This window comes from Lycium barbarum, chromosome 8 (assembly GCF_019175385.1).
Source record: "Lycium barbarum isolate Lr01 chromosome 8, ASM1917538v2, whole genome shotgun sequence".
NCBI classification, from domain to species: Eukaryota; Viridiplantae; Streptophyta; class Magnoliopsida; order Solanales; family Solanaceae; genus Lycium; species Lycium barbarum.
The window spans coordinates 126,755,813-126,768,888 of record NC_083344.1 but is presented as its reverse complement, the minus strand read 5'-3'; the positions used below and the strand labels follow the sequence as shown (position 1 = coordinate 126,768,888).

At 35.0% G+C, this 13,076-nt stretch overlaps 1 protein-coding gene across 1 annotated transcript; it reads right to left on the bottom strand.

Annotated features, from left to right (window-relative positions):
• Nucleotides 1-5,064: 5,064 nt before the first annotated feature.
• LOC132607230 (digalactosyldiacylglycerol synthase 1, chloroplastic-like) lies at nucleotides 5,065-12,636 on the bottom strand. The gene is made up of 8 exons (XM_060321104.1): nucleotides 12,204-12,636; nucleotides 11,371-11,668; nucleotides 10,179-10,211; nucleotides 9,199-9,286; nucleotides 7,876-8,357; nucleotides 7,521-7,787; nucleotides 6,976-7,325; nucleotides 5,065-5,974 (listed from the first exon to the last, which is right to left on the bottom strand). Exons 1-8 carry the CDS (start codon nucleotides 12,527-12,529, stop codon nucleotides 5,449-5,451), a joined length of 2,370 nt encoding a protein of 789 aa, XP_060177087.1. The 5' UTR covers nucleotides 12,530-12,636; the 3' UTR covers nucleotides 5,065-5,448.
• Between the last annotated feature and the right edge of the window lie 440 nt (nucleotides 12,637-13,076).

Genomic DNA, 13,076 nt, shown 5'->3' with positions numbered 1-13,076 from the left:
AGACAATTTTATCGTTGCTCCAAGACTCCCCTTCAATATTAATTTTTTTTTAAAAAAATATATAGATATAAAATCGAAACAAAAGATATTAGATTCATCTGAACCTGTAAGACCGACCGTACCTAATACTAGCCCCCGTTCAAAGTCCATCTGCCTAGACAAGAGGTAGGAGTCCGGAGCCTAAATGGCATAAATTTGCCACAAAAAAACCAAAAGGGGTTTCCCTTTCCACAATAAACCAAAAGGGGTTTATCGTGGAGGGGGCAACGTTTTACAAAAAAAAAATTGTCAGATCGGAATTAAAAAAAAAAATTGTCAAGCAAAACGTTGGCTGGCCAACGTTTTTGCAAAATCTTATTTTGTAAAACGTTGGTTTTTTTTTTTTTTTCAGATGAGGTGCCTTTTGATTTTTCTCTTTTAAAATTTAAGTGAAGCTTCTTTTTAATTCAAACATACACCACAAGTCATATAATAATTAACTCAAAAAAATATTCTAACTCTAACCTTTCATACAATAATCTAAAATGCGTTTTCTAATATGTGAACATAAAAAAAAATATTAAAAATATAAGTTAAATAAACGTCACACATTATCTGAATAGTAAATGTTAAATTAAATACGTAATTAAACACCACAAGACATATTATATATTTATTATAATAAAGACAACAACATATTCTTGGAAGATTAAATAAGAAAACAACGATCGTACAACTTAGGCAAAAACATAAAAACCAACAAGCAACAACAACTACTGATTTCTATCGGGGCATCGATTCTTGTTATGACCTGTTTGCTTGCACGCTACCCCGACAGAAATCAGTAGTTGTTGTTGCTTGTTGGTTTTTATGTTTTTTCCTAAGTTGTACGATCGTCGTTTCTTTTGCAATCTTCCAAGAATATGTTGTTGTCTTTATTATAATAAATATATAATATGTCTTGTGGTGTTTAATTACGTATTTAATTTAACATTTACTATTCAGATAATGTGTAACGTTTATTTAACTTATATTTTTAATATTTTTTTTTATGTTCACATATTAGAAAACGCATTTTAGATTATTGTATGAAAGGTTAGAGTTAGAATATTTGTTTGAGTTAATTATTATATGACTTGTGGTGTATGTTTGAATTAAAAAGAAGCTTCACTTAAATTTTAAAAGGGAAAAATCAAAAGGCACCTCATCTTCATAAACAAAAACAAACAAAAAAACAAAAAAATCTTTATTTAACATTTACTATTCAGATAATGTGTGACATTTATTTAACTTATATTTTTAGTATTTTTGTTTTATGTTCACATATTAGAAAACGCATTTTAAATTATTGTATGAAAGGGTATAGTTAGAATATTTGTTTGAGTTAATTATTATATGACTTGTGGTGTATGTTTGAATTAAAAAAAAAAAACTTCACTGAAATTTTAAAAGAGAAAAATCAAAAGGTACCTCATCTTAAAAAAAAAAAAAAAAAAAAACAAAAAACTTTAGTTTGTAAAATGTTGGGTGACCAACGTTTTTGCAAAATCTGATTTTGTAAAACGTTGACCAGCCAACGTTTTACTTGACCCTTTTTTTTTTTTTAATTTCAATCTGAGAATTTTTTTTTTGTAAAACGTTGCCCCCTCCACGATAAATCCCTTTTAGTTTATTGTGGAAAGGGCAACCCCTTTTGGTTTTTTTGTGGCAAATTTATGCTATTTAGGCTCCGGACTCCGAGAGGTAGGGTACGTGAAGATCAAGAATTGCCTAGTCATTATTTTTTTAACATATAAAAAATGAACTAGAGATGCAAATAAACCCTAAGTGCCAAGAAAGCTGAAAAAATAGCTAATTTACTCCCACTTGTACTGCAGCTTACGTTTTACTGTGCAAAAAAGGAGAAACAGAAGTGAGTGAGGATTAGAAGTGGAGGCTTCAATCCCACTGCATAACCACTTTCTAAAGCCAAGCTTTCTGCATAGTCACTATGTGTATCATCAGAAGAATATTAATTTAGGACTACATTTGGGTCAAGTTCATGAATGATAGTGAAAATAAGGCCTGATTTCACTCAGAATTAATTATATACCATAAGGAATAGTATAAGTTATTTTCATTTTAGTCCCATGCACCTTAATATGGAATCCAAAGAATCATAAAGAAGATAGCTTAACATTCTTAGTGTTACAATTAGCATCAATTCAACACCTAGTCTAAAATCATTCTCATGTATATGCTAACAGTATTATTCATGTAGTCTTCTTTTTAATTTGCGTTGTTATATCAGGACCGGCTAGTGTGAGCTTATTAGTGCACCAAACTATACTAATTATTTGTATTTAATCATAGGCTATCCATTAACCTCCAATTAGAAATGTCACATTTTGGTTATTAAGTTGAACTAATATATTCCTTAATTGGAAGAATTATTATCTCTCTCGATTGATATTGCATGTAGAAGACTAGAAGCTCCTCTACGTGTTGAAGGGTCACTGCGAAATTACTCCAAGAAAATGGTTGTCACATGATTATACCACTTTTAACTTTTCAAGAAATGAATTGAATTATATATTAATTAATATATTAGTTCCACATCCATGCAAAAAGAATATTGCTGGGGAAAAAACAAGAATGCATGACAGTCAACTAAGTGCTTCTCAACATCAGCTTCTTCATGTTTTACATATATCTACTTATTTTCATACACCCTCCCTGTCGCACCTGGGATCCCACAACTAGAAAGAACAAAAATAAAGCATAGTACTGAAAACTAAATGGTAATTCATAAAATAAAATAAAACACCGGTAAAACAAAGGAAAATTAGGGTGTGTTTGGTATCCAATATTTTCATATTTAATTTGATTGGTCAGCATATTTTAGAAACATTTTCTATAAGAAAACAAGTTCATTATTAAAAATCAGGAAAATGACTTACATAATGAAAATAGGGAAAACAAGTATAGCATTTCATGCTAATTGTCTCCACCCACCCAACTCCCGCCCCGCCGCCTCGGCTAGCACCCTAGCCCCTTCCCTCCCCCCACTCCCCCTATGTACCCCCAATTAATTACCTCAACTCGTCAACCCTTACTTACCAATTTGACAACTTTTTATTTCAACATCTCACATGATATGTTTAAGATCACACAAGATTAAAGGGTATGGTACATTATATATATTTTTAGTTTAAGATCAGAAGATTCAAAAATCTTCTTTATTTTTAAATTTTCATATCAAGTCAAACTAAGACAGACAAATTAAAACACACAGAGTATATGGAAGCAATTGTTTGCTTACAATGCACGATCTATGTACCTTGTACGGTCGTTAATTCTTTACTTTACTTTTTAAAATTAATTTTAAGGGGACAGTCATCCAAAGTTGATGGACAAGAATTGAATGCTCTTTGCAACTAGGAATAGGTCATAGGTGCACGAAGAGAAAAATTAGGTTGAGTGGTTTGAAGGAATATCAACAAGGCATAGATAAAGAAAGATAGAGCATGCACAATAATTCTAATACATTATCAAATAAGTAGCTATCACGAAAACTTAAAACTTTAAAGATCAGATAGGATTATCATGCTCCAGATTATAGCGAGTGTACTCCTAATTAGAAAAACATATTAATATGGGATCAGTTTTATGACAAAAAATCCCTTGACATAATGGCATACAATATCCTATTTACAATAAACTCAAAACCCTTTATTTGAAAAAGAATTAGGCTCGAAGTTAGCTCTATAGATTTATTAATGCTTTAATTCAAAAAAAAAAAAAGTCACATATATATATATCAATAAATGAATATGAAAACAATTAGAGTGCGCGTGTGGAGGGGCGGAGGGGGGGGGGGGGGGGTGGCAGTGGAGGAGGACAGAGACAAGTAACAAGGTAAAAGATACTACGGAAATTGCACGAATCAAATTGAATGTATTGATCGTATTTTTGAATTTGAATTAACAATGACATCAACTCTTATTTCAGATTGCTTATGATAAGAAAATTACCCAATGAAGAGGCGATCACCCAGTTCTCAATAACGTAATACCAAACTCCAAAAACTAAACCAAACAATGGACTCATTTTTACTCCCCCTCATACGATTTATAGTATCAATTTTGTGATACTGAAATACAATGTTCGTTTGAATATGAGGTTTACAGTAGATTTCAACGGTGGTATCATAGAGAGAAATTTTGATATACCAACAAGGGTTGTGGTGTAATGACTGGTACTACTCCATCTTTAACCAAGAGGTCTCAAGTTTGAAGCCCCTTGGTACGGAGTCATCATTGTTAGGAAGTGCTTTGCCCCCCAATGTGGGACTACCCGACACGAATCCGGATTTAGTCAGGCCCCAATGTGGGTACCGGACACTAAATGAGAAATCGAAAAAAAGACAAATTTTGATATGTACTTAGCAGCTAAGTGGTACGTGGTTGACAAGTTCATAATGTGTCCATACATATTCCCCAATAAAAACTTGATTCTATTGTAAATATTTATGATTCCATTAATAAGAACCAACTTATGAGTAAATTACTAAAAGTCATGTCTGAGAACCCCAAACACTATAGAAGCATAGTCCACCTAAAGATTGTCAAATATGTCTTTTCTATAGATCCTTGTTTTTAATGAGTCACTTCAAAAGATTCCATAGCTCGTCAAAGAACCACAAATTTTGGAAATGCTATCCTCAAACATTACTATTAAGAACCGAAGATCGTATTATCCCTCGTAGCTTACGATTGAGCCCTTTCACATCATGAATATGGGCCCCCATTCATCAAACAGTTCTATTATACGCTTGGAGCTGTAATAAAAACTCTTGGCCCAGTATTAAATATAGAACTGGGCTAACAAAATAGCTGTTGATTTCATTTAGTTCCTTCGCACCCACTGACCACTGTTACATACACTTTCTCACAAGTGAATGAATTACTTTACCTGCTATGCAACAAAGAAAGAACTACAAATTCTCAAGCATAGCAGCCTACTGATGTAATCAAAGACAACATTATTCCCGTATAATCCCACAAGTGGGGTACTGATATAATCAAAGACGTTATGCAAAAAGTGTCAAGGAATTTAGAGTAATATTCATGCAGCTACAGATCACAACTACAACATAATAACAGTCGTACAAGCATAGTCCAAGTGACCAGTTGCTTCAGCTGATGGAAATTTTCTAACTGCAAAAGAATTTAAGAAACAACCTAATCCTAAACTTGGAGTACCCCCGACACCATTAACATGGAAAAAGAGAGGTATGACTATTACAAGTTATAAACTTTACGTATGATCCTATAAACTACCCCTGCGGGTTTAACTGCATCAATAGCTAGAAAGCATATAGACCTAGACCGTTAGCATTGTAGCTAAGGATTAACCAGCATCCAGTTTACCTAACATCCTATAATACACATTCGAAATAATGATATACATGTCAGTTACGTATTCTATTTACCATCCATATATTGGGTTTTCTACCTGAGGTGGCAAGAGACGGAGATCATTGCAATGCTGCTGGTCATAATCCCGTGTTCTAGGTATCGCGCCAGTACACAACCTCAAGAACTCATTTCCTGTGAGACAATTGTGAGCAAACGCCAGACCCCCATCAACCATCTGTTCTAGGTTTGGCATGGAAACTGATTTACCCATGCCCTTCCGATGTCTCCTATCCAGACTTGTTTCACTACTCAAAACCTTATCGAGGTCAGAATATTCCATGAACCTCTGCGTAGCAGCTTCCCATGAAAGCTTATATTGCTCCTCGGGAGTGAGAGGATGAGGCTCACTAAACATTGCCTCTTCAACTTTTGCTACAAAGTCTTCAGGTGTCTTGTAAGTAAAACAGTTGGGAAATGCCTGGAAAAACTCATTAGATGGGTGATCCGCACAGACTACAAATTTCCCCATTGCAAGAGCCTCAGCTGTGGCAGTACAGAGCACATCACTGATGCTAGGATTTATGAAGACTTTGTAACTGCATTAAAAAAAGTGAACTTTAAAGAATCAAACAGGGAACACAAAAATGGGAAAGTTCAAGTACTAGCATCAAACGAAAGTCAGCAAATTATCTGTATTCGACCTTGTTGATCAAGCACAAGATCTAGCAGTTGGAAGCACCATGTCAATGAAAAATCCCCAAAAGAAAAAGAACAATTACATTCAGTTTTTTGCAAAAGATGTCGGCGAAAGTTTTAAAACTTTATCCAAGTAAAGTCGTTAATTAGGTATCTAGTATCTGCCCCTTCAAAAGAAGTAGAAAATTTAAACCCAAGTAAAATTGAAACCCTTAGATAGGAGGGTTTGGAGGACCCAGATTAGGGTAGAAGGCTAGTAGATAGTCTCATTTATCCTTCCATATTTGTAGTCACACTATCGCGCTATAATTTCTTGTGCTTTCATTTCTGCTGCTATCCGTTATTTCTTGTAATTTGATTATCTTATTTAATCTGTGTCAGTTTCGTTATTTGCATTTCCGTATCGCTTTGAATTTCTTGGCCCTATCTGACCTCTTTTTATGCTTTCTATTGAGCCGAGGGTCTTTCGGAAACAGCCGTCCTACCTTGGTAGGAGTAAGGTCTACGTACACTCTACCCTCCCCAGACCCCACGTGGTGGGATCTCACTGGGTTGTTGTTGTTGTTGTTGTAAAATTGAAATCCCACCATAGAGTATATCTGCCCCGTACTAGACATCTAACATAAATCAGGTGGGACATGCCTTAATTACTCTTGAGGTTACCCTTGGTGATTATAAGAACATCTTTTTACCATCTTACTCACTGATACACTAACAGTAATTCTAAAATCATTTTGCCACAAGGGAGCAAAATGTTACTATTGCCAGTTCCATTAAAATTCCTCTGTGATGCTTTATAGATCATTACACCAAATGAAACGAGACGCATTGAATAATGCTTATTCTGCTGAACAATTTCTACATTCTTCAATAATAAAAACTTCTATTAAAGGATTCTTACCCGTGAAGAGAATCATCTGCATGGTCTCTGCCTTTCATAAAGTTGACATTGAGATTTAACCTCTTTGCCGTACTCTCTACTTCATGAGCATCTTCGCCATTGCCAAACACATCCAAATTAAAGCCATCAAGGTCAGTTTTGTGCTTTGATAACAGATCTATCAACTCCCTGTATCCCTTTGCCCATACCATTTTGCCTAAGAAATATGCCCCTTTAGAGAAAACTTTCTCGCCACTTTGTCTATCTGCAGCTGCTTTTTTTCCTATTTTCAGAAACTTTGGGTTGACACCATGAACGTTGCAGACCAAAGACTTCGGTAAATCTTGTGTAGCAGCAGAAAGGCGAAGAACCTAAACAGGAAAATTGACATCTCAATTATGACCAACATGAAATAAAAAACAGGGTGATTTAAAATTTCAAAGAGGGCATAGTGCTTTTAAAAGCTGTGTTAAAGCATCTTTGAATGCTCAATGATGCATGTAACCCACAGTTTCCCTCTTTTTCCTTTCAGGTGGAGAATAGAATAGTCCATAGACTAAACATACCTTGTCACAATATGCTCTCGTGACCCAATTGTTAATGTGTTTCACAAAAAAAGCTTGAAGAGCCCCATTCTTTTCCCTCTTGATATATTCCAAATAGTTCGTGTGGACGATGCCAACAACATGGTTAAATTTATCAGTCCAACGTTTGCCATGGTGGTACCAATTGAGATGTTCTGGCTCCTCCAAAATTGCAATATCGGCATCCCTAGATGGGATAAACTGAGAAGTGTCTCCAGCTGGTAATATACTTCGCCTTTCTTTGGCGAACTGGAAGGTAAAATAATTCATCAATAATCACATCCATACATCTTGCTCATCATATTATAATTTATTTAGCTAGTTAATCAGGGACTACCTTTCCAGGGTAAAATGAAATCTTGAAGTTGGCCTTGAAACCAATTCGCTCCTCGAGCCAATTGCGTATATAAAGCTCCTGATCTTCAGGAGAACTAAAAGTAAGTTGGTTTGGATAAACTAACTCTTGGTCAGACTTACATAACCATGGAACCAGCAATGTAACATTCTGCTTTTCTGATTTGGCTAAGTAAGCCGCTCGGAATAGAGGATTCACAGCAGTTCCCGTCATCCAAGGAAGGCTAGCAGTTGTAACTATTGCTACATGTCTTTTATCACCTGCTGGGTTCTGCTTAGCATCTCCCCAAAATCCACCTTCATAACAATGACCAGTACTCTGAAGAACACTGGCGATTCTTAAATCTAGTTCATCATTCATAATTTCACTATCAATCAGTGAGGACTCTCCTCCGGGTAAGGAATGTAGCAAAAGCTTGCTTTGTCCTTTGCTGTATAAGCTTTCCACTATCTTCTCTGATATATCTGCAAACAAATTAAAGACAGAGAAGATGGCTTATAGTGTCAACAGACAGCAGATAGACATTTAAAAATTAGAACAAAATAAAAAAGAAAGCAAAGTTCAGTTTATGCTTGTAAATCATTAGAACCCAGAATTGTTATTTTATATTGAGGATCTGACACATCAAGCTTCCTTATTAAATTCTGTTACAGTTTTTCTTATACATGTAGACTGTGTTACTCACATATATCATGCAAATGTTCTGCATCACCATGTTGGACATGTCAAGGTCACATTATGGAGAAACTATCTGATTATACTTGTTGAAAGTTTGTAATTAACAGAGCTACCACAGATTTCACACAAGATTTATGTGCAACAATTTAGTAATTTACTATAAATAAAAAATGAGAATTAAAAAAAAAAAAAAAAAAAGGGCAGCCCGGTGCACTAAGCTCCAGCTATGCGCGGGGCCCGGGGAAGGGCCGGACCACAATGAGAATATTTTTTGAAATATATCTTGATGCAAAAGTAAGCTAACCATCCTAGTTAACGTGCAACAGTAGGCTATTCATCCTACGAAATGAACAAAAAGAATAAATGATATCTAGAGAAAAGTGAAAGCACAATAAAATATCAAACCAGGTGCGTATAGGTAGCATCACCAATTTGACTTATGCTATTGAAGAATATCTACCTTCAACAGATTAAATAGACTAAGCATTAAAAAGAAGAAGAAAAATGAGGACATTCACGTAGAGTCATAGACTAAATGCATAGGTTGAGCATTGGAAACGGAACATAAACAACAAAGACAATGCAAAATCACAAGACGTAATTTGTAAACGCCAATTGAACTATTACCTCTTTTTATTCCAATTTGATCCAAAAACGGGCTCGATTGTCTAACTAAATATGCCAACAGTTCTGGCACATCAAGTGGTGGCACTCCCTGCATAGATGAATATCATGTGAGGATGGATAAGAGAAAGAAAATGTCGCTCCTCTAATTGCTTTCAACCTACTAGAATAGAATTTGATCCTAGTTTAAATTCGCCAATAATTAACCCTCAGAGACTAGCTCCTAGTTAGTAAATATCATGTCCAATTTTTCAGTTAAGGTTAAAATCCAAGAATAAACATTTTATGCTGTTGACGTGCAATCCAACTTGTATACATAAAAGGAAAGAATAGTTGTTTAAAATGTTCATTTCATACCTAAGCTCCAGTCAGATTCACAGAGGGAAATCAAGAGAAAAATAAGAGAGATAATTTTCATTTCACTTATTTAAATAGTGAGAAAAATAAGAGAAAGTGAAACGAAAATGATCTTGGCTCTCGCTTATCAAGAAAAAATATCTCTTCCCCATGTATTCCTACTAAATTTCCATCAACCTCATAGATAATAAAGACCTGTTTGGCCACAAGAATTATTCACTTTTTTCCTGAAATTGTTTTCACTTTTTTCAAAAATTAGTGTTTGGCCATGAAAATTCCAAATACAACTTGTTTTTGGAATTTGAAAAACAAGAAAAACTTGTTTTTCACAACCAAAACAAGTACATTTCAACAAAAAAAATTCTATTTGCAAAAACTATGGCCAAACACAACTCCAACTCCAAAATTCCAAAAAAAAGTGAAAAAGTTTTTGATTTCTATGGCCAAACGCCTACTAAGCGTACAGCCAAGCTAGGCAGGAGAAATGTTTTTATTTTCTCTTTCAATTCCTTTCCTTTTCTCAAACTATTTCAGCAGAGTATTAAGTGCAGGCACAGTCCAAATCAAATGCATAGAAACCCATGTAATGTAAAACTTCATCCAACGTTAAAAGATAAGACACCAACCTTTGTCTCTTCTGGTTCCTTGCAAATTGATTTCTGGAAAACAATTAGACAAATAGAAGAAAAAATTAATCACATGGATAATATCAATGTAAAACAAATGTGGGTAAAGACAGACACATAATTGTGAAGGAATCGAGAGACAGAGGAAAGAACTAAAAGATCTAAATGAAGAAAGCAACTGTTCGTGCCTGACGAGTTAAACAAACCCAAGCTTACCCTCCCGTTGCGACCAAAACTATTCACGTATACCATTAAACAGTGAGCTGAATATGAAAATCAACCCCATCAACTATTTGACTTAATCCCACAACCCAGAAAAGAAATTCCAGCAATTACCAGCATCAAGATGGGACAACCTAGCCCCCAAGGTTTTAGGGTTTTAGTCTAGTGGTAAGAGTACAACACTATGTGTGGGTTAAGCGCACGCCACAGGTCTGAACCCTGTCGCAGACAAAATTGATATTTAAGTGGAGATGGGTAGAGGGGCAGACCCATTACCCACCAAGTTTCCAACCATGCATGGCTCCAAGGATTTCTCGGTTAACAAAAAAAGGGGACAACGGGAAAACTGGTAGCACAGTAAACCAGAAGTTTCAAAAATAAGAGAAATAACGCATCATGAAAATATCTTGCAATTTGAACCTGAGACCTCATTGACCACTAGGCCACAGCCTAGGGTGCTGGTTGTGCTTATCCCGAAAAGGATAAGCACATACCTTCTTTCTTAAGAGTACTTGTGATAAAAGCTGAAGAACCAAATTCAGATGCTATTCCTCTGTCGAATTAGAGGTCTTTTAAGTTACAATTTGCTTAAAGTTTTTTGTTTTAGGGAGAGAGGCAATTAGCTTTCTATTGAAAAATCTTTGTAACTGTCACGGAGTAGCAGCTCATAACCACTAGCCTAAAAAGATCATTAATCAAAACCAAACACCTACCCAATTTCTTCAAACTAAACAATTAACACATACATCAAAAGTTTCATACCAATTTTTACTTGACAAAATCAAAGGTATTCCAACAAATGTAAACAGGAGGAAAAGACCATCTATATACTCATCAAAGATTCATTTTTTAAAATAGCAAATCATTTTAAGTACCTATGGTTTTAGTCCATGAATGAAAACCATAGATATGTTTCATAATAAGGAATGATTAACAAGAATAAAGCATGGTAATCAGAATCAGAAATTACCAAGCTTGACTTCACTTTCACCACAAATTCACTGTTCTTAATCCCTTCAAAAATATCCGCCGCGGATGAACTTGATCCCGTTAGCTCCACCTCCAGCTCCCTTAACCGAGTTTTAAAAGCTTTAATTGGCTCCCAATTAAACTCCCCAAATTGCCCTTCTTCCTTAAGCCTCTCTCTCCTCCACTTCCTCCACCTCTCCTCCTCTTCCACTTCCGATACAATCGCATTCTTTATCGCTGATAAATCTATCTTAAGCTTCCCCTGTGTTGGCCACTTGAACTCCGGCGACGAGTAAACCCTGCAAATAGATGTGTCAAAATTAGCCCAAAAAACCTTGATCCGCCCAACCCGCCCAAATTTACTCGTCCATTTTGACCCGCTCACTTTAGCCCATTTAAAACTGGGCTGATATTTAGTCCAAATTCACTCATGAGTAACTTTCAAAATATTTTTAAAATAAACTTCTTCTTTTTTTCTGTTTGTTTGTAGCACACCTTCCTTGTGTCACCTTTCTATAACTAGAAACAGCTTAACTTGAAAATTTCCCTTTTTACCTTAATGAAACGATTTTATATCCACACAAATGTCTAAGGTTTATTTTAGAGCACAAATTTCATAAGTCTTCCTTTCTTTTGCCAAGTTAAATTGTGCCACATAAATTGGGAGAACACGTTATATATAGCTCTAACAAAAACAAAACAAAACAAAAAAATCTTATTTGGCAATTGAGCAATCCATAAGGAATCAAATAAATCAACTAAAACTTGATATGAATTGGGAAGATGCTAAAGTAACTTATTGACCCGCTCATTTGTCCATTTTGATACACTTACCGACGAATCTCAGAAAGCTTGGGTTTAAGCTTCTTAACAAAATCAATCTCCTTCACCGGTGTCATCGTAGTGGCAGATGATGTAATTACTGGAACAACAAAGGGCGATGATATTGAAGCTGAATTTAGGAAATTCTCAAATTCTCTATCAGCTAAGTTTTTAAACGAATTCGCTCGGTTTTTAATGAGCTGTAGATCCGCGTCTGCAGAGGATCGTACCTCTTGCCATCCTTTTGATATAAACGACAACGCTTTCTCTGCTGTTACGGATGAATTTGAACCGTTAGATGGACGTGTTCGAGTATCCGGTGGCCGGAAATTCATCATTTTTTCGGGTCGGGTTATGGAATTTTCTACGGGTTTTGAAGAGATATTGGAGTGTTAGAAGGAAAGTGTTGTCCTCTTTCTTCTCCGATTGGGGAAGAAAGACGTGAAAAGGAGGGACGGCTGAGAATTTAAAGGCTACGATTTTGGAGAATTAGGTGGCATTCGAAAGTGAAATTAATTTAAACTTTTTGATCTAAAATTTATTTTCTGGGAAACTAAGTAAAATTTATTACTCCTCCGTTCATTTTTACTTGTCTAGTTTGAAAAACTAAAAGATAATTTAACATTTTATACATATTTTATCCTTATTACTGAGTTGAAAAGTTCAAGAAATTCTTAGTGGCTGCATAACTTTTAAAGTATGTGTTATTGATTTCAATCGTTGGATTACTTTGCAATAATTAGCAATGATATAGTAAAATTATTATTCTATTATTTGCTCGTTAAAGAGCGTGTCAAATCAAAACATGATAAGTAAAAACTAAACAGAAGGAGTATATATCACCTCTAATTATTACTAAGTCATCTAATTATTGAAATCAACTAG